This window comes from Electrona antarctica, assembly GCF_951216825.1.
Source record: "Electrona antarctica genome assembly, chromosome: 1".
In the NCBI taxonomy this organism is placed as follows: domain Eukaryota; kingdom Metazoa; phylum Chordata; class Actinopteri; order Myctophiformes; family Myctophidae; genus Electrona; species Electrona antarctica.
Window position 1 is genome coordinate 25,144,950 of NC_136806.1, and position 23,768 is coordinate 25,168,717.

The 23,768-nt window shown below is 43.4% G+C and overlaps 1 protein-coding gene across 1 annotated transcript in view; it reads left to right on the forward strand.

Annotated features, from left to right (window-relative positions):
• The window catches only part of jakmip1 (janus kinase and microtubule interacting protein 1), a gene marked incomplete at its 3' end in the record, with an annotated part of 36,408 nt that extends 12,983 nt beyond the window's left edge, over nt 1-23,425 (forward strand). Inside the window, exons 2-22 of the mRNA XM_079497750.1 lie at nt 297-627; nt 1,047-1,379; nt 2,065-2,226; nt 3,229-3,441; nt 5,208-5,372; nt 5,470-5,616; nt 6,445-6,615; nt 7,651-7,710; nt 9,891-10,019; nt 10,950-11,078; nt 11,480-11,563; nt 12,736-12,798; nt 14,550-14,648; nt 16,307-16,408; nt 16,894-16,947; nt 17,052-17,117; nt 17,521-17,589; nt 18,146-18,223; nt 20,220-20,429; nt 23,144-23,209; nt 23,375-23,425. Coding sequence (XP_079353876.1) covers nt 472-627; nt 1,047-1,379; nt 2,065-2,226; nt 3,229-3,441; nt 5,208-5,372; nt 5,470-5,616; nt 6,445-6,615; nt 7,651-7,710; nt 9,891-10,019; nt 10,950-11,078; nt 11,480-11,563; nt 12,736-12,798; nt 14,550-14,648; nt 16,307-16,408; nt 16,894-16,947; nt 17,052-17,117; nt 17,521-17,589; nt 18,146-18,223; nt 20,220-20,429; nt 23,144-23,209; nt 23,375-23,425 — 2,607 coding nt within the window. The 5' untranslated portion in view covers nt 297-471. The remainder of the gene's footprint in view (nt 1-296; nt 628-1,046; nt 1,380-2,064; nt 2,227-3,228; nt 3,442-5,207; nt 5,373-5,469; nt 5,617-6,444; nt 6,616-7,650; nt 7,711-9,890; nt 10,020-10,949; nt 11,079-11,479; nt 11,564-12,735; nt 12,799-14,549; nt 14,649-16,306; nt 16,409-16,893; nt 16,948-17,051; nt 17,118-17,520; nt 17,590-18,145; nt 18,224-20,219; nt 20,430-23,143; nt 23,210-23,374) is intronic.
• Nucleotides 23,426-23,768: the final 343 nt, after the last annotated feature.

A 23,768-nucleotide genomic window follows, 5' to 3' on the forward strand; every position in this document is an offset into this window, starting at 1 on the left:
CACGTTTTCATGCACCGTGGAGCCTCTAAACACGAGTCAAGGAGAGGAATTGTGATAAATTGTCAAGACCAGTGCTGGCAGTGCTGAGTGTGAGAGAGGAGACCGTGAGGAAGCATAGACTGTGAATGTTGGTCCCCAAAATAGACTGTTCTTAACAGAATATAATGTGTCATAATAGGTTAGGCCTGGGGTGTTGTGCAGAGGTGTCACGCTGAATGTAGTTTTGTCTTAACCCAGTTTTTAACCCTGACTCACCGTTTTGTCTTTGTCTTATGTTTGCCCCGTCTCTCTCTCAGGAACCTTCAGGGCCCTCGAGCAATGATGTAGGATGGCACAGAAGATGACGATGATGACGGTAATATGTGGGATAATCCGTGCAGGGAGGAAGAGCAGCGATTGACTCTGCCCCCCCCCCCTGTTTCCTCCAAAGCCACTGCTCTATGTCTGTCCTGATTGGTTGGTCAGAGTGCCATGTCATCGACCACACCCCCCTCGGCCCCACCCTTTAAGAAGGGCAGGAAGCCGGAGAAATCCGAGGCGATGGTGGACCCGGTGCATGTTGCCAACGAGGAGCTGAGGAGCAAGCTGATGGACAGCCAGATTGAGCTGCAGCAGGAGAGGAGCAAGGTGACGATCAGAGCCACATTTATGGGTCCAACGCCAATCCCCATTTTTGAGGGGAGCTAGCCCCTCCTATGCCCAGCTTTCTGTGTCTGTGTGTACCCCATAGCGATGACTTGATTGTCTTGAGCACGGAATGTGATGTATGATGATGATGTATAAGAGCGGCCCTCACTTCACACGAGTGTGATTTTTAGAGAGAGTCCTAGATCACTTAACAGTTTGGCTCGAGTCGAGTGAGGAAGAGGAAGCGTAGACAAAATGATGATGATGAATATTACGATATGGCACAAACTATGACGTTGGTAGTCGGTAGTCAGCAAAGGCACTCGACAAAAACTGTAAAAATCATAATGGTGCAGCAAGGTCTAAACTTATACCATAAACGTACCTTACACCAACCATACTTTACAAACCCCCACCAGGTGTGTAAGCTGCGCGAAAGGCTCCAAGAGCAGCGGCAGGCACGCGAGCTGGAGCAGCACAAGCACGCTGTGGCGATCACCGACCTGCGTGCAAAACTCCACGAGGAGAAGCTCCGGGAGGCGGCGGCTGTCCGTGAGGGCTTAGCCCGCCAGCATGAGGTGGAGCTGGCGCGGACTGTCAAGATCCGAGACGCGGAGGTCCAGAGGCTCCAGGGCCTGGTGTTCGCCCTGAGGGACGGGGCGGCCGACAAACTGAAGACCGCCCTCCTCTGCGAGGCCCGGGAGGAGGCCCGCAGGGCCTTCGACGGGGAGAGGCTCAAACTGCAACAGGAGGTATGAAGGATGGTGGTGTGTGTGTGAGTGTGTGTTGGATTGTGTGTTCTCTCATTAAGACCTGAGACCGATTCTACAAACGCCTTCTACTTCAGTAGTTCTCACACTTTCAAGATTTTTCAAAAATGTTTAACAATGGCAGATGTACAAGCTTGCAGCGCTGTGAGCTTGTACATCTGTTATTTTTGAATAGCCAACGTAAAAATCAAAAATGACACAGATGCTTTCCCGGTTTTAATCGGTTATTTGAGTAGAGTTCCACTTCATGTGCATACATTGTAGTTGTCTTTGCAGTCATGTGTGTCAGTGTGAATGTACAGGTGAGAAACAAACCGAATGTGTTATGGGTTTGTGTGTGTAACTGTATGTGGCTGGTTCCCATTCTGTAAATGATGATTAGGGCTCATTCATGCTCGCTCTAGCATCAACACAAAATATAGACCGAAGGCTAGGTCCATATCTGTATTCAGAGCATAAAACGTTATGCTACTTTTAAAACAGAATACTAGAGCTTTGGGCCTAAAACAGGAAGCAGTACGGAGAGTTCTCTGTGCCAGCCTATTGTTTCATTGTAACCTTTTAGATAAACAGGCTGAATGCTTTCAAACAGTGTTAATAATGATAGATGTGTGTGTGTGTGTGTGTGTGCGTGTGTACGTACGTGCACGCGCTGTTTCTCCCTCAGGTCCAAGAGCAGAAAACAGCCAGGAAGCAGGCAGAGGAGGCGCTGGCCAATGCTCTGCAAGCAGACAAGGCCAAGGCTGCAGATCTCCGCACGGCGTACCAGCAGCACCAGGATGAGGTGCATCGCATCAAGAGGGACTGCGAGAGAGACATCCGACGACTGGTGAGACTTCAAACTGCTGCTGGAGTCAGACTAGACTGCATAAACGACACATCCCTTGGCATAACCTGACATCATCACACTGGCACCTGCTGTATTCTCATGGTGGCCATTTTGCGCTCACGTCATACTCTGGGTGCAGGGTGTATTTATCTCACTGACGTACTGTACAAGTAGGTGATAAATGATTGTACCGTCTGCCCCACACAGGCTTTACCGTCTGCCCCACACAGGCTTTACCGTCTGCCCCACACAGGCTTTACCGTCTGCCCCACACAGGCTTTTATCTCACTATTTGCTTGTCTCCCTAGATTCGGCCCTACAGTATAAGCCAATTTGAGTTACCCATTAACTATATTATGCAAGGCAACTATAAGATGAAGGTATATCAATATAAAAACATCTAGGAAATGTTGAAGGAAGGACATGGTTTATTTATCACATATTCAACCTACGTAGTACGCTTAAAGTCCTGCATGTAAATAAAACTAGAAGGCTTGTTTGTGAGGAATGCAGGAAATACCAAGAGCAAAAGAACAAAGGCAAATGGTGACAGGGGAAACGGGGACAGTAGCAGAGGAAGCCATGCAAATGCAGGCCAGGAACAACGCGTCATAAATTATTAATGGCAGAGTTACAATATGTATTTAAAATTGTAGTTTAAACTGGAGCAACCTAGATTGAACGGAAAGAGAGTCAAATAAAATGGAGGATTAAGGCTTTTTATACCCATAATGAATGTTTGTACAAGAAATTGTGCAGAACTCGAATGCGTGAAGACTAATCTCACTGTCAATGCTAAACCTTTTTTGTAATTTAATAATTTTTGCCCCGATCTTCCTATTGGTGGGAAATAGCTGTCAGCTGTGAGCTGTAACTCGGGTGTAAAAGATTCAGAATCAATCCAAATCTTCCTGTTTCGGAAACTCAATTAATTCTTTCCACACAGCATGCAACACGACTATCACCTCCCTCTGCAACTACTCCCCCTCTTATTCCTTGTAGATGGATGAGTTGAAGGGGAAGGACCGGGTGGTGTGTGCCCTGGAGAGAGAGCTGGGAGCACAGGCTGGTTACGCCCAGAAGCTCCAGCTTCAGAAGGAGGCCCTGGATGAACAGCTGGGCCATGTCCGGGAAGCCGAGAGATACAACCACGGCAGCCCCAAGAGAGAGGCTGTGCCTGGGCTAGGGGACACCCCAGACCTGCTTAACAACCAGGTAAGAGAGAGGCTGTGCCTGGGCTAGGGGACACCCCAGACCTGCTTAACACCCCGAGCGGCAAGGACGGAGTTCTCCGTTCAATCAATTAGTAACGCCCAGCGCTAGATAACATAACGTCCAATTCTAAGCGAAGATTACGTGTTAGACGGCCCATCGCCGTCCTGTCGCTAGTCGTGTTAGAATTAATCATACCTCCCGTTGTTGTCGATTGCATCGGGAGTGTTTTGGCTACATCTAGCTACTTTACCTACATCCGGGATAGCGCCTGGTCCGTTGCTAAATGTGCTCCGCTGCTATAAATCGCTGGGCGCTCTGATTAAAAAAAAAACAATAATGCATGCATGTGTGTATGCTTCTTCTTCTTCTTATCGTGTCCACAATACAGTCAGTTACAACACTTGGCTAGATGTGGTTCAGCCACAGCTGAACACATTGCTGTCCTTTCTCATTAAACTCTGCCAAGTCCGATGCTGTGCAGTGTGCAGGGATGTTCCAGCAGGGGGCATGTGAGGAGGTGCTGCATGGTCTGTGGTTCAGTTCCACAGTCACACACAATGTCCTCGTCATCTGAAAATCCCCATTTTGCGAGAGTGGCTTTTGCTTGCCCAACACCAGATCTTAATCTATTTAAGCATTTCCACACTGCGTAGGTTGAGTCTGCTCCAGGGGGTAGTGCCTCACTAGGCTTTAACTCCATCGTTGTAGCTGGTGGGAGGTTGCCAGTTCTTTCTTCCCACTGAGTGACTCTCTCACTACTTATGCTCGGTGTTCCGAGCACCGGGACGCTATTCAGGAAACTTTTCCTGGATTTAAGGCGGCTTTTGGCTGGCACATGGCCGAAGAGAGCGTGTCTTTCGTCGATGTGTGTATGCTGTTATGTATGTAGTGATGACAGTTAAAGTTGTTCGTGAGACAGTTCATTATTGACACGGATGTGTGACGATTCAAACCCATGAATTGAAACTCGAAGCTCTTTAAGTGCGTAATCTATTTTTGAGTTTGCTTCTTCACAGCACAAACGTGTTTTATTTTGGCATTTATAAATTAGGCTCTAGCAGTAAAGTCATAAATGCAGCAGTGCACTGTGCACAATTATTATACTATTTCCATATTTATGACCTGGTGGAGTGCCATGTCTGCTCGCAGATTCTGACAGAGCCCCACAGCTCATTTTGGGGCAGATGTACAAGCTTGTAGATCTGCTATTTTCAATGCACGACATCAACGTTCGGTGGAGTGTACATTAACCAGAAATCATATCGACTTGTGAGTTAAGTGAATCATTAAAGCCCTAGTGTGCGCATTGCTGCAAACACACATTAACATACCATACGCCAATATACACACTATTCGTATGCTACTGTACACATCAGCCTGCACGTATAATAAAACCTCAAGACAGAAGCAATTTAGGCATTAAGCAGAAGCGTCTCCATATTTTGCACGCGGACGGACAAGCAACGCTTGCATACAGGGAATCCATGCACATGCATACGAACTATGAGACAGACACGTGTGGTTCATACAATATACACACAAAACTTGCACATGCACGCAATGTAAAACATGCTTTGACACACACACACACACACACACACACACACACACACACACACACACACACACACACACACACACACACACACACACACACACTCTCTCGCTGGCACAATGCACACATGTTGAAACCATCTCGTGAACTCCTCTTCCCCGTCTAACAACTCCAACTCCTCCGTCCATTGCATGCACTCCCTCTATCTCAGTTGTTGTGTTCCTCCTCCACCTCCGCCTCCCCTCTGCCCCCTCCCCCCCAGGAGGTGGAGGAGCGGGATGCGAGGCGCTTCCAGCTGAAGATGGCGGAGCTGCACTCCGTCACCAGAAAGTTGGAGGACAGGAACGCCCTGTTGGCCGACGAGAGGAACGAACTGGTGAGAACCACTCGTGTGAATGTGCCGGCATACAAGTATCAAGGGGTGGGGGGTAATAATAATAATAATAATAACCATTTCCTCTGTGGTGTTGCAGGTGAAGCGGGTGCGGGAGGCGGAGAGCCAGATGAAGCCCATGTTGGAGAAGAACAAGAGACAGTCCAAGAAGAACGATGACCTCCAGCACACACTGCAGCGCATGGAGGAGAAACTGAAGAACCTGAGCCGAGAGAACGCAGAGATGGTGAGAAAGACCCACCAGCCTTGACAGGCTTTTACTACTACTACTACTACTCCCCTTTTCTATGTAGCCTTTACTTGGCTCTGTCTTTAAGTAGTGAGAAGTCCCAGTTTCTAGCCCTAGCACAGATAAACAGATGTTTAAAAAGTTAACAGAAATGGTGATCAGCAATGAACCAAAGTGGGGTACTAAGAGTTCAATTGTAAGATTGTATTTATTATTGTCATTGAGATTTTGAACACAGAGAAAGTAAGACCTCTACTGGTTGTTTGACAAAATGTATGCGTTTAATGCTGATAATCATGAGAATAATAACGGTGCTCCTTGGAGCATAGGTCTCTGCCAGGCCCGGTTGCCTACCCAGGGGACGCAAACTTTGGTCATAGACACTTGGAATGGGATCTGAGAAGTCAAACTCCTACATCTTGATCACATGACCCCAGTTGATTATGTGTACAGATTTGTGTGAGTTTTGGACAAAATGGTAGCAAATGGTAGCAAAAGGTGTGTGTTGAAGAAAACACTATGGAAGAAAATGTAACCTGGCACAAACGGGGCCTATAAGTTGCGTCCGGGTCCAAGGAAAAAATGTTGATTGAATGAAAACACACAGAAAATGCAAAATTGGCAGATGGAAATGGCCTTGTAATGGGGTGTTCCGTAATGATCCAAGGAATCCAAGGGGAAAATAATTTTGTATAACCCACACTTCGAGTTATAGGCCAAAATGACGATCGGCCTGTTGTAGCACCAAGAACATACTCAATGTTTCCCCCCATCTCTCTCTCTTTCTCTTTCTCTCTCTTTGTCCATCTGTCTCCCCTCCCTCAGAAGGAGAAGGCCGCCACCTCTCGGCACCAGTCTCAGCAGCAATCCCATCAGCCTCAGCTGAAGCGTCCCACCTCTCTGACAGATCTAAGCCACGCCCACGAGGAGCAGGAAGTGGAGTTCCTCAAGCTACAGATTTCCGAACAACGTGGCATCATCGATGAACTCACGCAGGTCAACTATATCACAGATAATTATGAACTCACACAGGTCAACTATGTCAGGGGTTCTCAGCCCGTGGGTCGCGACCGGGGTCGCCAAATTATTTTCGGGGGCCCCCCCCCCCCAAAAAAAAATAGGATAAAAATAGGCTGGATAATGGAAATTAAGAGTTTATATAGTACACATGCATAAACTTTCCTTAATGATTATATCTGGTTTCAGTATTTATTTTCGCTATTCTTAAGGTTATTGTAGCAGTCAATTTGTATTGGGGGTGGGGAGGGGGGCGGGCGGGGGTCGTGAGACATGGCCAAAGCATTTCCGGGGGTCCCCAGCCAAAAACGTTGAGAACATCTGAACTATGTCAGCCATAGATAATTATGACATCATCGATGAACTCGCGCAGATCAACTATGTCACAGATAATTATGACAAATGTTTTTTGTACATTTCTAATCGATGCCCACCAACCAGCCTGTCCTCCCTTAAGCCAATTTTTGAGTGGTGCAAACCACTCCAATAACCAGCTTTGTCTGTATGTACCTGTGTACCTGTGTACCTGTACACCTGTACGTGGCCCCACGTACAGATGAGCATGGTTGCTATGGTTAGTGTGTGACGTCACTGCACCACTCGGTTCACACAATAATAATGTGGGGTTGTCACACCATTTGGGAACCACATCTAGAGCTTGGCCCTGGGTTCGCTCCCCAGTGTCAATTGCCCAAAATAGGGCCATGTGGTTAACTTATTCATCTTCAGGTTCAATTTCAAGCAGGCGCGCTGCAGTTATTAGCTCAGTCAGTGGTAAACATGTCAGCTGTCAAATCCGGTAGAACAAGACCGTTACATGGAGCAGCTTTAAGCCTGATTTGTGTTACATCGTACAATGGTGTTGCGCCGTGATCTACAGGCTCTCGATGACGCAATGCGTTGTGTATACATTAAAATAGGACAGCTATAATGACATGCCCAAAATAGGGATGCCCATGGGTGATGGTGGAACCTCTGCTTACTTGCGTTTCTCCTCTATATGTTTCTCTTTAGGAACGTGACCGATTGGTGATCAGCAAAAAAAAAAGGAAACCTCTCAACCTCTCAAAAAAAGTAGGTGTGGTGTGGTGTGTGTGTGTGTGTGTGTGTGTGTGTGTGCAAACAGACAGTTACTCCAGTGGGTTGTCACATAGCAACCACCCTACCTGGGGTGTGTTGATGCTCTAGTTAGTTAATTTGTGTGTGTGTGTGTGTGTGTGTGTGTGTGTGTGTGTGTGTGTGTGTGTGTGTGTGTGTGTGTGTGTGTGTGTGTGTGTGTGTTTTAATTGGGATGGTTCATCAGGGGACTTTGCAGAGTCAGTGCTGTTGCTAGGAGAGGAGGAGTCTGAACATGCAACACACCATTTTTGTCCCTCCATCATTTATGGGATCCAGTCATTGTCGACCGTTCTATCTTCTTTGAGAACTGTGCCTTCTACCTGGAGGTAGCTTGACAATTAAAGACCTCACCTGACTACAGATCTGACGAGAGCCATAAATCTACTTTGAGTCTACTCTGAGCCTTCTTGAAGGATCGGATTCTTCACCGTTTGTGTGTGTGTGTGTGTGTGTGTGTGTGTGTGTGTGTGTGTGTGTGTGTGTGTGTGTGTGTGTGTGTGTGTGTGTGTGTGTGTGTGTGTGTGTGTGTGTGTGTGTGTGTGTGTGTGTGTGTGTGTGTGTGTGTGTGTGTGTGTGTGTGTGTGTGTGTGTGTGTGTGTGTGTGTGTGTGTGTGTGTGTGTGTGTGTGTGTGTGTGTGTCGTGGGTGTTTGACTTGGCTAAACAGTCATGGAACTTAGCATTGAAGGATTGTTGTGCGTGGTATAGATCTGCTGGCACAGGTCCATGCACGGTAGAGGTGTTGTGCACAGCTCCCGTATAGATTGGCATTGGGGTCTGTGCTAGTGCAGTATGTCGGAGTACATCCTCCTCATCCTCTATTTTTCCGCTTTCATCTGCCTGTGTGCGCTGGTCTGCCTCTACTTCTCTGGCTGCCAAGAGATGACCTATAAGCACGATGGTAAGCACATGATATGTACAGTATTATGTAGTACACCTAAAAACCTGGACTGGTGGTCCATTTGGTTGTTTTTTGGTCTTTGGTCTTGTTTCTTTAGAACTGAGATACATGAGAGTTGACAGCATCAACTTGAGGATCAGAAATAATGTGGGATGTGTTTTATTGGATGCTTGATGTGTTATTAAAGCAATAAGGCACCAGAGGCTGTGGTTTACCCTGGATTTTAGAACGGCTGAGAGGCATATGATGCACAACACTCTTCTCACCTTCTTGGCTGTTCTAAAATCACATGAAACCACTGCCTGGCTTATTGGTTTTCTAAAATGTTTTCCAAGTATGGCAACATGAAAATCATATCATTTTTAAACTAATTTAATCTCACTACAATAGGCCTGCCTGTACAAACAAGAACGTTGCTGTTGCAAATGCTTGGAAGGTACTAAACGCTACTTGTCATGGTATCTGCCTTGTTTTAAAGTGATTTGTAAAACCTTGCACATACACAGGATGAAAAGAAGCACTCCTCTTAGGCTCTTACCTTGCACATACACAGGATGAAAAGAAGCACTCCTCTTAGGCTCTTACCTTGCACATACACAGGATGAAAAGAAGCACTCCTCTTAGGCTCTTACCTTGCACATACACAGGATGAAAAGAAGCACTCCTCTTAGGCTCTTACCTTGCCACAGGAAAAACTAAATCAGTAATACATCCATGGAACATTATTGTAAACAAGACATTGGCAGAGTGATTGTGTATCAATCGAGTATTTGACAACAGGACTCAGAATCCAGGACTGGAATGAGTGAGTAATAGACTTTAGCAGCACCTGTTAATGTGTGTTTTGGTAAGCGGTGACACTGTGTGTATACAGTATTTGTATTTATTCCACTGTTGTCTTATAAAAAAATGTATCCCACGATATTTGTAACCCATTTGTTTCACCCATTGTCAATATTGTCTAATGTAATCCTGGGTGCTACACTCCCTCTACCAACCTGGAGAGAGTAATGGACTGACATCATGCTTCCTTCAAGCTGCTTTTTGTCAAAAGTTTCCCTGTTTGGATGTAGTGAGTGGAAGGAACATGTTATTCCAACCAGTTCCTTTCCCCTCCCTAGGGGAATCGAAGGGGACACGGGGAGAACATACAAACTCCACACAGAGGCTCAGATTGAACTTTTATTTTCATATAGTGTAACAGCATGTGTCTTTGTATTTTCTCTTCTCTCATAGAGGCATGTTGTGGAGACATATTTTGGATTTGATGAGGAGTCAATAGATTCTGAGACCTCCTCTCTGACCTCCTATAACACTGACCTGACAGACCGCACCCCTGCCACGCCAGAGGAAGACCTTGAAGATGTAAGAGAATCCCTCTGTTTGGAGTCATTTTATTCAACTGTTCGTAAAATAAGAAAATCACATCTGTATGAAGTGAGGGGTGCTCTTATCATCGTACATCATCATACATCAACTCATTCCGGCCAATCACAATTTGCGTCCTCACCTTTGTCATCAATGTTGCTTCGTCATCAATGTCGTCATCAATAATTTACACTATGACGTAAAATTGTCCATTAATTGTCAATGGGAATTTAATGTTTGTGGACACACAAACACACACTAAAAGCTGGACATAGGAGGGGGCATGCATCACATTCCGTGCTCAGCCAATCAAATCATCACAAAAGTCATTCCGGCCTATCACTTTTGGCGTCTTCACTTTTCTGCCCTCACTTTTATCTTCCATATGTTTGCTCAGCTAATCAAATCATCGCTATGGGGTGATCAGCCAAGCCGATGTTTGTATTCACACAAACCCAGAAAGCTGGGCATAGGAGGTGCTAGCGCCCCTCAAAAATCATACCTGTGTGAAGTGAGGGGCACCTACAGTACTGTATTTATATCGGCCACATGACATCTTACGTAGTCATTTAGTGCCCTAAACAGACATTAAAGTCCATAGAATAGTGCTCTATACAAACATCAAAAATCCAATACACTTTTCTGCCATATGACGTTCAAATCGCCCCTCAATAAAAAGTGTGTGTAGTAGGAGGTGGAGGTCATGAAGCGGTTATGGTCTGTGGTTAAATTGTGTGTGTGTGTGTGTGTGTGTGTGTGTGTGTGTGTGTGTGTGTGTGTGTGTGTGTGTGTGTGTGTGTGTGTGTGTGTGTGTGTGTGTGTGTGTGTGTGTGTGTGTGTGTGTGTGTGTGTGTGTGTGTGTGTGTGTGTGTGTGTGTGTGTGTGTGTGTGTGTGTGTGTGTTCTTCTTCCTCCTCCTCCTCCTCAGGGCGTGTCTCGCGAGGAGTCGGAGCTGCGTTTCCGCCAGCTCACCAGGGAGTACCAGGCCCTCCAGCGTGCCTATGCCCTCCTGCAGGAGCAGGCGGGGGGCTCTCTGGACGCCGAGAGGGAGGCCAGGGTGAGTCTTCATCAGGCGTGACCTTCTGACACCACCCCTTTCCCCCATGAAGAGTTTTGTAAGCCTTTAACCAAGCAGCATCTCTTACAAAAAGCATTAAATACAGTGATTCATTGTATCATGCACACTTCCTGTATACCTTTACCTTTAAGCTAGATTTCTACTTGGTTGCGCACTGCGTGTCGCAAGCTGAAAATAGCTGATCTACAAGCTCACAACGCGCAACTCATTGTGCAGCTTGCAACTTCTAGATCTGCTATTTCCATTGAGTGACAATGTGCACAAATGCCTTTTCTCCGCCACATGGTGGAACGCCAGGCATCATCAGTCCCACTGTTAACTTGTTGCCTTGGCGATTTCCACACTGGCTCCCTAATTGGTTAATATTGACCCACCCACAGACGCGTGAGCAGCTGCAGGCAGAACTGAACAGCTGCCTGGCCAAGATGGCTGACCTGGAGAAGGCCCTGGCGGAGAGGGGGCAGGTAACAAAGACGTCCTCGCTGCCATTCTCATTGGCCCTGCTCCTTGTCTGTCTGGCCGCTCTGCTCCTGGCCTGGCACTATGCCGACAGGGTGTGCTGCAGACTCCTGTGATGTCACAACCCTGCTCCTCCTAATCATGCTCCACACATGCCCTTTCTCCTCATTGGTTTCTTTTTCTTTCTGGGTTTTAAATTCAGCAGTTCAACAGGAGACCGAATCCAATTTCATCTGTTTACACAATAAAAACATTGATAGGATGTCATTTTATCGTACTTCACTTTAGTTGTACAAACAGACATGAATGAATCTCAATTCATTCATTTCTAACAAAAGTTCATGATAAATCAGTTTGACTGAGAACCAAGCCACATTTTTTGAGTTACGGTGCACAATATTAGCTTTTGTTGGAGAAGCTTAATAATATTAAGAGATCTTGCTGTGGAGCACTTTAAAGATATTTTTTGGTGTTTTGTGCCTTTATTGATAGGGTACAGTAATTAGACAGGAAAGGGGGAGAGAGGTGGGGAGTGACACGCGGCAAAGGCCGTCGGGCTCGGGAGTCGAGCCCGTGGCCCGCCGTCCGGCTGGCTTGGCAGCCTAGGTGCCCGGACGGTTAGCTCAACCGTCTGGGCACCTAAGCTGCCTAGCCAGCCGGACGGTGTGTGGAGCACTTTAACGAGAGGTTATAATAAATTAATAATGAGGAATGTTAATGATATTTAAGTTCATATCTCCTTCCTTTGTTCTGAATGAGTTTGCACTTTTGCTTGTCACTGCATCTTCACTGCATGTTGCCTGTTCCTCTGTGGCTTGATTCACTGTGTGCTGGCATTGGTGTTTTGTTAACACTGTTCTTCTGTTTATGTGAACACTGAATGACTGCTAATGGAACTCTCACTCATCTGTAATCACGGTAGTGGACTGTCTCTCCTGTTGATCAATAAACTTGAGTTATTGCCATTCTCTCCCTGTTGCTTGTGTCTTTGTCTGCATGCACGAGAGGTATACTGTAGATGGTTTTGTTTATTTCAGTTATACTTATTACACTCATTCATTCCTGTGAGCTTGGGTTCTTTGTACATATAATGGTACACAGTGTTTCCCTTCTTATTTGATGTGTGTCTTTGAGTGTTTTAGATGATGGCTTTGTGCTTTTATGGTTCTGATGGCAGGACGCCAAATGGATTGAGGAGAAGCAGTACCTTCTCAGGACTAACCAAGAACTCCTAGAAAAGGTACGTTCTCACCATCAACACAAAAGCTTTTAGTGGTGCAATAGTTTCAGATCTTTTCAAAATAATTTCTGCAGTACCATGACAGTTGATGGCACGATGAATACACTTAGTTGCTGCGAGAGTGAGGTCTAGCCAACACCAACTCGGGATTCCTGGATCGCTGCCCTCCACAATTTCCTATCCAACATCAGGTTCTTGAGCTCTTTGAATACACTTAATTAAAGTCAGTGCCACAATGTTGGTACTTTTTCAGTTTTTGAGGGGCGCTAGCCCCTCCTATATACAGGTTTAATGTTTGTTTTTTATTTTAGTTTGTTTTAAAAACGCCATTGACAATGAAGGGAAAATGTACGTCATCTTGTCCCTAACACAAACATTAAATGCCATTAACAATGAAGAGAATTTAATGTTTGTTTTGACACCGTTTGTTTTACATCACCTAATCAACATGAGTTTAATATATTAGCGCCCCTCACTTCACACAGGTCTGATTTTTCATTTATTTACGCAGTCGACATTACTCCTCTAGTCTTCTAGACCACCCACCGTGTTGGAAATGTGCAAAGATGTGTTCCATATGAATTTGTGCTCTGTCAAAAAAAACTGACTGGACTTCTTGCATTATACGACCACCTCCCTGTCATTCACATCAATAATATATATCAAAAATATTAAGCGGTGATAAGACAGTTTGTTTGCTTTCGGTAGGGGAAACCAGTGTGTTCCCCAGGTCCCCATCCTCAGTCACATTACAGATTACAGAAGCCCCGTTGGGACATACTGTAACATGTCTGTACGTCTTTGGTCTTTATAAAAGACATGTACAATTTTTTGTTTTTTCAAGTGATCTAAATACATCTAAATAGGCGATTTTGCCTAAGACCCAGCGCGCCCGGTCCGAGCTGGGCTGCGCTCTGGATGTTATATAATATTTCACTTGTACCATTGATATATTTATGTCAGATTACGTTAAGAAAACGGCTACTCCGGAATTGTCCTTTAATCAACTGTGGAGTGTTTTCGCAGAACAAGAGCATTTTAACACTTTCTTCAAGAAATTCTTTCTCCATATATAATAATAATACTCAATGATCATTCGTTAACCCATTAAACCTAGGAAAGCATCTGTCATTTTATATATATATTGGATATAAAAACATTTATTTTTATTTTTTTCTTGAATTTTTGAAAGATCTTGAAAGTGTGGGAACCAATGATTTAGAAGGCATTTGTAGAATCGGCCTCAGACCTCAATAAGTTAAGGTAGGAGGAAACAGTCAAGTCACCTTTATATAGCAGAATAGCACACTTGGGCCTCATTCACACGTACCAAACACCAATCAAGCAATGTTTGGTCGTTTTTTTGTTTTTTTGGGCCACCACAATGCTTTTCCAATGGGAGTCACATGGTTTGATCAAACATTTGTGTTTGATCGCTGATTAATGATTGCTCCCCCCTCATCAAACAAAAATGTTTGGTCAAACCATGTGACTCTCATTGAAAATGAATTGGAGCAGCAATCAAAAAGCAATCAGGCATCACACACGGACCAAACATTTGTTGTGTAGGTGTGAACTAGGCCTTGGCAAGCAAATCCTTTTCCAATCAACACCAATCAACAACACCAAGGACATCACAGCGTTCAGGAAGAGCTCTAATAGGACTGTGGCCTTATTAAGCCATTTCATTGTGAAGGTGGTGTGTTTATGCGTGTGCGTGTGCGTGTGCGTGTGCGTGTGCATGTGCGCAGATGAGTGCGTTGCAGCAGGCAGAGTCTCGGCTGCAGGCGGAGGTCCAGGATGCACGGGACCAGAATGAGCTGTTGGAGTTCAGAGTCCTGGAGCTGGAAGTAAGAGAGTGCACCCCCATCAAGCTGTCACCAGGGGCCGACAGCAACAATCACACCTCCCGATGCAGGACCTACATACAGTGACCAAGCAGACAAATAGACACACTTTGACCATATCGATACAGCAACCGCTTTTTTGCTTCCGAGTGTGACGGAGGAGCTAAGTGGCTGCCGGTTGCATATGGTCAATACAAAGACAGAGACACATGTCCGTTTTTCACTGTATGTAACCACAGTAGCTCCTTTAGCATGTCATCTGCCTGCCCACAACCCCCTCAACTGAACTGGAATGTCTTGTTTTTTATTTTACTTTTTTATTTTATGTTGAGATGAATATAATTTTAATGGAATAAAAATGTATTTAAGTTTACCATACAACCCATATCTATCTGTTCATTTTGTGCCTCACATCCTTGCATGTATTTTTCTTCATTTATGAATGTTTTCCATGTTTACAGCCAATGCACATTTGATTGTTCTCAAGTGATCATCATATCTCATACTGTACTGTATGTCTGACATTCATTTTGGATTATATCTGTTTTACTGATTATAGTTAATTGCAGCAATGAAAAGCTGTCATATCTGTAACTTTGTGGTTCTATAACTGGCAAGTGCAGACATAGAAAGAAGCTTGATAATCAATCAGTTCAATAATCAAAATTCATACCACCTATAGTTTATCAGTTAGTTATTGTATCTACATGGTGCTCTAACTGAATCCATGGACAGAACATAATTTACAGTGATGGCGTTCCCAACATTCATCTTTATCTTGAGTTTTAGCATGCGTGTTCAAAATCCAACTGCTTTGGTTTGCATCTCCCGTTTTAAAACCGTGCATTTCCACCCACTGTATCCCATTTCGGCAGATAGTGACCATGCTTTCAGTGCCATGTGAGTACATTTCATCCTACAATCACCCACTTCCCAATCCTCATTACATGTCGTGCTCATTCCCTCGCTGCAGAGCACCATTTATAATACATTTCTATACAAGAGCAGTGGTTTTCAAACTTTTTGTGTCCTAGGCTGGGAAATTAAAAAGGCACACTTGTACTAGGAAAATGGAAGATCTGCATGTTCCGTGATGCGTTTGTAGATGGCCTATTTTCACTGTTTTTGAACAAATGTGGTGAAAGAAAATATTTATTTTTACATAACATAACATAATTATGATGCCCCAATTAGTGACACCAGGTTGAAATATGTTAGTATTTTTATGGTATAGAATTTGCCATGTATTGGGGAACGAGTGCCCACAAAGTACTGATATAGACTCAGGGTATGTGTGTGTCATCATCATAACTGGAAGTTATGTGGAAACGCCTACTGAGTGGCAAAAAACAACTTTTTGGCCTTGACAGTCCAAACAGAAAAGTCCTATCTGATTGCATTAAATTACGTTACTCACTTTACCACTCAATTTGCCACGAACTTATGCATACGAATTCCCTCTATTGTAAAGAAAAGAGAGAGAGAGAGAGAGAAACAATGAATCCAAGGCACACCTGGACTTGTCTCACCAATATGCATTGCCTTCACATACGATTTGGGAACCACTGTAATAGTCTTGCGTTTCACCAAGGGAAAACATGTGTGTGGTTGTGTGTGAGAGAGAGAGAGAGATGTGTAACATGGCCCTATCTTCTCTATAGGAGAGGGAGCGCAGATCTCCGGCCCTCAACCTCCACATGTCTGCCTTCCCTGAAAACAGCAGCAGTGCCCTGCAGATCTACTGTCACCAGGAGGGGGTCAAGGTGACACGTACTTACATGAAGCAAAGATACATTCATCAAAATAGTGACGATCAAAAGACAGATAAAATGTATACTGTACGTATAAGACAACAGATACCTGCACTGACGGATCAATAGTGTTTCATCTGTTAGTCTTATTGATTCAATGTGTTAATTCTTTCCCTCAGCACATGTATAGTATTCTACTTCAAATTGAAATGTATCGCCAAACACATCACAAGTTTACAGGTGAAAAGGAGTGTGTGAAATTATTTTTCCCATACAATTTTCCACAAATTGCAGCTAAAACGATATTCATTTCCACAATACAAATACAAATAATATACTTGTATTAATATATTTGCACAATCACTCACTGTCCATTACACAACATATGAAATTATACAGTAAACATAAAAATCAGCGTTACAAGGTTCAGACCCTGACCTAGTCTCCACAGTCAGTGAGTAACATGGGATGTGTGGATTTGAATCTATGTACTGTAGGATGTGGTCATTCCTGAACTGATGAAGAAACTGGATATCTTGGGAGACAATGGGGTGAGTTATAATAGACGGCTAATGGAACTCTATGAGATCCATCTGTTACCTTGTATTTGACCTTTGACCCTGATACTAATAGTAGCTTGTGGTGTTTTCCATAGAATCTCCGCAATGAAGAGCAAGTAGCAGTGATCCAGGCAGGAACAGTGCTCTCCCTGTGTGAGAAGGTCAGTAGAAAATCACTGTCATAACATTCTCCTGACACCTAGTGGACAAACAGTGTGATGTGTAGCGTCTCCTCAGTTTCTGATTTCCTATTTTTCATACAACACGGATACTAAGTGGCTCCTGGTGGTACCACCAGTGCCACTTTTGTTTCTAAATGTAGCAAACATCTATCAGGACCCAGGAGACCAAAAGGGGAGATAATTGTCATTTTCCCATCTCTTCTGTACATTTTTGTACTTTTTGTATGCTATGTAATGTTAATGAATTGAAAGGGACTACAATGGAAACACGTTTATTTTGTGGATCCTTTTAGCTTTAATGTCCTACTGTACCACATGCTGTTTACATTTCTGACTAATAATGTATTCAATCAATCAATCACTGTGTCTTTGTCCCCTCCAGTGGTTGAAGCAGATAGACAACACAGAGGCTGCCCTTACTCAGAAGATGATAGACCTGGAGAACGACAAGGTGAGAGACAGATTCAGCTTCACAATCTTTAAGTTCCAGATCCTAAAAGGCATAGTCTGATACTCAAACTGGATTTCCTTTAAATCAATTTAGACCCGGAGCATTAACAGTATAACTTTATTCAAAACAGGAATTTTATGTGTTCATCAATCCATTTATGTCAAAAAGGATGTCTCTAGGATGCAAAATCCTGCCCAACCTATATCCCCTGATACTGTATGTATTGGGCTGTTGTGATGACATGTCCTGTGTTAAAATAATATGCCATGTACTTCTCCAAGACGAAAATAGCAAGATATGCCACCTCTGGTTTACTTTGTGTGTAGTAGCTGTAGTCAGAGACAAATCAGGAGAAAGATCTACTTTATTATCAACCTTTCTCTGTCCCAGCAACACACTAGTCTAGCACCAGTAAACATTGGACATTCACCTCCCTGGTAATCACATGGAATTTCCAGGGGGGGGCGGGTGGTTCACCAGGTTACCATTTCGCCTCTAGTGGCTCCAATTGGGATAGTGTATCTTCCTAAATTGAATGATTTGGTTCCTGCTGCAGGATCTGTTCAGTAAACAGAAGGGCTTCCTGGAAGAAGAGCTGGACTACAGGAAGCAGGCTTTGGACCAGGCTTACATGGTACGGAGCCTGGAACATTTTGGAGTTCTCTAGCAGTGGTATAAAGTAACTAAGTACATTTACTCAAGTACTGTACTTAAATACAGTTTTGACGTATTTTTTAATTTATTTCCAATTTTCAATACTTTTACTTCTACGCCACTACATCTCTGAGGAAAATATTGTACTTTTACTCCACTACAATTATTTGAAAACCTGAGTTACTAATTACTTTGTAGATATTGAAAAAATACATTTCCCACCGCATTGTGAGCTTTTAAATCTGCTATTTTCAAAAGATTTTTATACATTTTATACATTTGAAAACTTCTGAAATGGGACATTCTGCATAGTAAATATTGAATTCCGTACTATTACTTTTAACAGAGTAATTCCACATTGCAGTATTGATACTTTCACTTAAGTAAAATATGTGAGTATAACTTTTCCACCACTGACCTCTAGTTTGTTGTCAGTCACACAAAAAACACAATTTCTTGACCGTAGCAAAGGCCAAATGGTTTCATTATACAATAATTCAGCACTGACTGTAGATGTGCATTTAGCTTAAAGCATGAAATAGAATCCTTCAGGAATCCATCATATATCATCCGCCCTATTCACACCATAACGGTAAACTTGTCATGTTTTGTTGGGATACTGCATCTTTTACCAATAAAGTTATGTGCTCTGTGATAGACACCAAGGGCTTATCTGGGGCGCTTGGCTGCTGGTTCACTGGTGTCTATTGGCTGCGTTATGTCAAATAAAGCCAATCACTGGTCTAAATCAGTTTTACTCTGGAGCTCAACAAGGGTATGGGCAATAATGAACGGATTTCCCTCTTCTGTTATCTTGATTTAAAACCACTGACTCCAATAGCAGAAGAGAATAACTTACTTGCATCACTCTCCACTTGGGTTCAAACCATGCATTTGACTTGGTCAGTTGCTTCTGCGTTGGATTGTGTTTATGGTACGACTTTACAGCAATGATTTTAGCAGTTTATTATGCATTAGGCCATGTTATACAATGTTTTCCTCTGGGACCCCAATCTACACTGTAGAATGTGTTAATTGTGAGTGTACAAATGGAACCAAATGTACCCGTAAGGTTCCACTGGTATATGCTTTCAGACGTACAGATTCCATTTGGACCCCAGGTGGTCCCTGGACCCCACATTGAGAAACAGTGGGATAAAGTGTAGTATTTAAGCGTTTGCACCATGAGCTACAAACAGGTTATTACTTATTACGGTGTAGCCACTGTACAATTATGCACAGCCCCAAATAACACTTTATAAACGGTGAATCCATGTTCTCCATATCTGCCATGGCCACAGTGGTATGTGTTTGTGTGTGCGCGTAAATCTGTATTTACATGTGTGGTTGTGCATCTTCCTGTGCATGTGCATGTTTGTCTGTATATGCATGTGCACTGTGTGTGTGCGTGTGTGTGTGCGTGTGTGTGTGTGTGCGCGTGTGTGCGTGTGTGTGTTCCAAGGTTATTATAGTTTTCCCTTATTTCTTTTATCATTTTATTCCCGTTTTGAAATTTGTTTGTTTCAGTTTAGTTTTGATACTTTTCTGGGTTTAGTAGTTTATTTTTATTTATTTTTAAAAGGCTTAGTTTTAGTTTAGTTTTTATACATTTTAGTGTTAGTAAATTGTACTGAAATAATGGGGAATTCAGGGGCAAGATTCAAAAAGCTCAGATAAATAGCAGTTCACAAAGCGCTGCAATGCGATGCCTTATGAGCTTGCAGATCAGCTATTCTTTCTGTTTCTTAAAGACTATAAGGACAACGTTCTCTTCGATGTGTAAATACACATAGCAAGTTTCAGTTTGTTATTTTTTTGGTAAAGCTTTATTTTTATTTCGGGTAACTAAAATGTGTTTGTTTTTTGTTCTAGTTTTAGTTAATTCCTTTTAGTTAACTATAATAACCCTGGTGTAGGTGTTTATGAACCTGTGTGTGTGCTACTTGTGCGTCCGTGCGTCCGGCGGCCGCCCGCAGCGGATCGATGAGCTGGAGGCCACGCTGTATAGTGCGCTGCAGCAGGAGCAGCCGGCGGGCGGGGGCATAGCCGAGTCGCTGACAGACAGGCAGAGGGAGGAGCTGAGGCTGGCCGTGGACAAGCTGCGGCGGCAGATCCTCCGGCAGAGCCGGCAGTTTGACAGTCAGATCTTACAGGAGCGCATGGAGCTGCTCCAGCGGGCCCAGCAGGTAAGGCCCTGTCTGCATGAGCAGTGGTGGAACAGGCTAGCTTAACCCATTAAAACCTGAGGCCCATTCTACAAATTAAAAAAAGGTTAAAGTCCTAGTATTTGTCACATAAATTGCTGTATGCGAAATTTGTTCTCAGCATTTGACCCATCTCTTGGAGCGGTGAGCCGCTGCCGTGCCACACTCGGGAATCAGTTGTAGTTGATCTAACCCCCCAGTCCAACCCTTGATGCTGAGTGGCAAGCAGGGAGGCATCGGGTCCCATTTTTACAGTCTTTGGTATGGCCTGGCCGGATACTCTAACCACAAGGCAACTGAGCTGATACTAAATCACAGTAGTTCCCAAACTTTTTGTGTCAGGACCATATATATATATACACACATATAGCTGTTTTGCTGCAAAATTATTCAAAATATTTCAAACAAGAATTTTCTAAAATACCAGTGTGAGCTTGTATATTTGCTATTATATTTAGCCGACGCAAAAATGTAAAATGATACCGGTTTTAATCGGTTAACTTAAGAAGTAAAAGTAGTAATAGCACAATATATATAAAACAATCAAAAAAGGTCTTATTGGCATCAAAATATACTTATAAATGTATAAATGTTTAAAGATTTGTCAAATAGCTGACCTACAGGCTCACACGTGACATGAGCTTGTCGATTTATTTTTGGATTAGAAGTATAGAAGTATTGAAAAATGGAAATAATAGTAAAGTAAAAGTATACCTCTGTAAATGTACTTTCCACCACTGGCCCTGAGACAACAACCTCAAATCACCAAAGCTCTGGTGTGGAGAAAAAGATGCAGTATCCCTACCTGTGACCACTCGTTTTTAAGTGGAAGATGGTGTGTGTGTGTGTGTGTGTGTGTGTGTGTGTGTGTGTGTGTGTGTGTGTGTGTGTGTGTGTGTGTGTGTGTGTGTGTGTGTGTGTGTGTGTGTGTGTGTGTGTGTGTGTGTGTGTGTGTGTGTGTGTGTGTGTGTGTGTGTGTGTGCTGCATCCCTTCACTCCTCAACCCTCATAATAGTCATGTGACCCCATTCCCTGGATGCACTGAAGGGATCAACCAAACCTCATTTGAAACACTTGTCGCTAACATTACCATGATGTCCCTTACCCCTTAACTCAATACATCTACCTAACTGACCACAAACTATACTAACCTATCAATAGAAGGACAAAACACTAGAGGAATAACAAGGACAGTGTGTATGATGTTTACCTGCGGTCCAGGCTAATGAGATATTCGGAAGTATTTTCAACAGGTCTTCTGTCTTCTGCACAGAACTTCATAGAATGAAATTAAAGCAACTTCCGCCAAGTTAAACATACGTAGAGGAAGACAGTGACGTGGCTGTTTGAGAGCCGTGAGGTTCTCTGTTCGATCCCTGGCTCTTAATGGATTCATGTCGAAGTGTCCCTTGAGCAAGACACTTGCCCGATGAGGGTGGTACCCTGCATGGTTGCCTCCAACGTTGGTTGTTGTGTGAATGGGTGAATGTGAAACACACTCTGTCAAGCACTTTAGATGAAGGTGCTATAGAAATTGTAGACCATTTAGCTTTTACAACATTCAGAATTTCTTCCCACTTCAAAGTCCAATAAAAGTGTTACGTGTTAGTTACGCCTGTACAGTAGGTCTTTATGTAGGCTACACCCTCACCCCCTCCAAGTCTCCCAGCTGACTCTATATGGTATAGTGAGCCTACTGGAAGTACCTTCACTTTGTTTAGGTTCAAAGTGAAGGTACTTTCCTTCATTCAGAGATAAAAAGCTCCCGTTTCAGTTTAACGATTTCACGCTGATCTTAGTTTGTTTGCAAGGGGTAGATTGAAATCCCTTTATTTTTGCAACAAATTGGAAAGGCATATTTTGGTTGAACAAAAGGGAGGATTTTAGTGGCTCGATGAGACATGTTCGCTGTAGCCAAGGACACTGTTTACAGGGCCTTGTTAGTTAATCCGCTTTCTCCCAGTGTGCAAATGAGCCACTCGGGTTTTACATCTCACAGATGAAGTCACTTCCTCCTTTTACTGATCTGGCACTCCAGTTTCCATGACAGCCCATTCTTAAGCCCAATACATGCTTCGTCACGCGACGGTGTCTCACGGCAGGAATAGCCAACCGACAAGCTCACAACTAGCCACGGATGCGACGCGTTGTGAGCTTGTAGGTCTGCTATTCTCTGCCTTTCTCGGCGCGTGGCCGAGCATAAATTAAGCTTTACTTGACGCTGGGCAACAGCTGCCATGGAGACCGAGGGCATGGTGGAAAGGAGGCAGGATTTTGGCGTAGATGCAGAAGTGGTTGGCTTGCTTAACATTCAGTTGCCCTTTCAATAAAACAGAATGAAACGGTTACATTTAAGCAGCTGTTTCCCTGCTGTGTAATACATCTCATATCATCACATTTGGGAAACTTGTATCTCTATTTAACTTTTTCCGCAACGCAAGCTCACAACTCACCATATTGTGATGCATTGTGATTTTGTAGATCAGCTATTTTCTAAATTGTTGAAATTTGACATGTCCAATGTAGGGACATGGTTATGTCTGTGTCTGTGGGTTTTATAACTACATTGTATCCATTGGAACACGTGGTTCTTTTTTCCATTTCCTGAAAAGTAACAATGTTTGCCGTGTAATGCATACATTACAGTATGAACAGCTGGCCAGCATTTCACTATTCCTGTCTTGTTTGCCTTGCAGAGAATTAGGGAGTTGGAGGGCAGGATTGATATGCAAAAGAGACAAATAAAGGACATAGAGGAAAAGGTACTTGTAATTTTACTTTTTTTTCTGGGAATACATTTTGTCATTGGCTGATAGAAATAAGCATGCATGTTGGGCAGATGGTTTAGCTACAGAATGCATACTAAGAGATGATCTTTGTCTTCCTTTTCTTTTGGCCTGTTTGTTAAACCCTTTGTGTTTCTTTAGTTTTTGTTCCTCTTTTTGTTTTTCTCTTTAGCATTTATTCTTTGGCCTTAATCCAGGAAACATGGACCGATATCAGGTATATTCCATAACAATCATCACTTCACAAATCAAAATGAAGAGTTAGTGTAGAATTGTATTGTCCAGGTACATTTGCATTTTTTTATTTTACTAATTATTTTTTACTAAAGTTCATCCCACTAGAAAGACATTTAAATCAACATAATTAGTACAAGCAGAGGTGAGATGATGATGATGAATGTATACATAATATTTATACATTCATCATCATCATCGTCATCGCTCTGTTTGTGCTAATTATGTAGATTTAAATGTCAATATGATTATGTATTTTATTTGTTGTCTCCTCAGGTGCTAAGGCGCTCAGGTGGCAAGA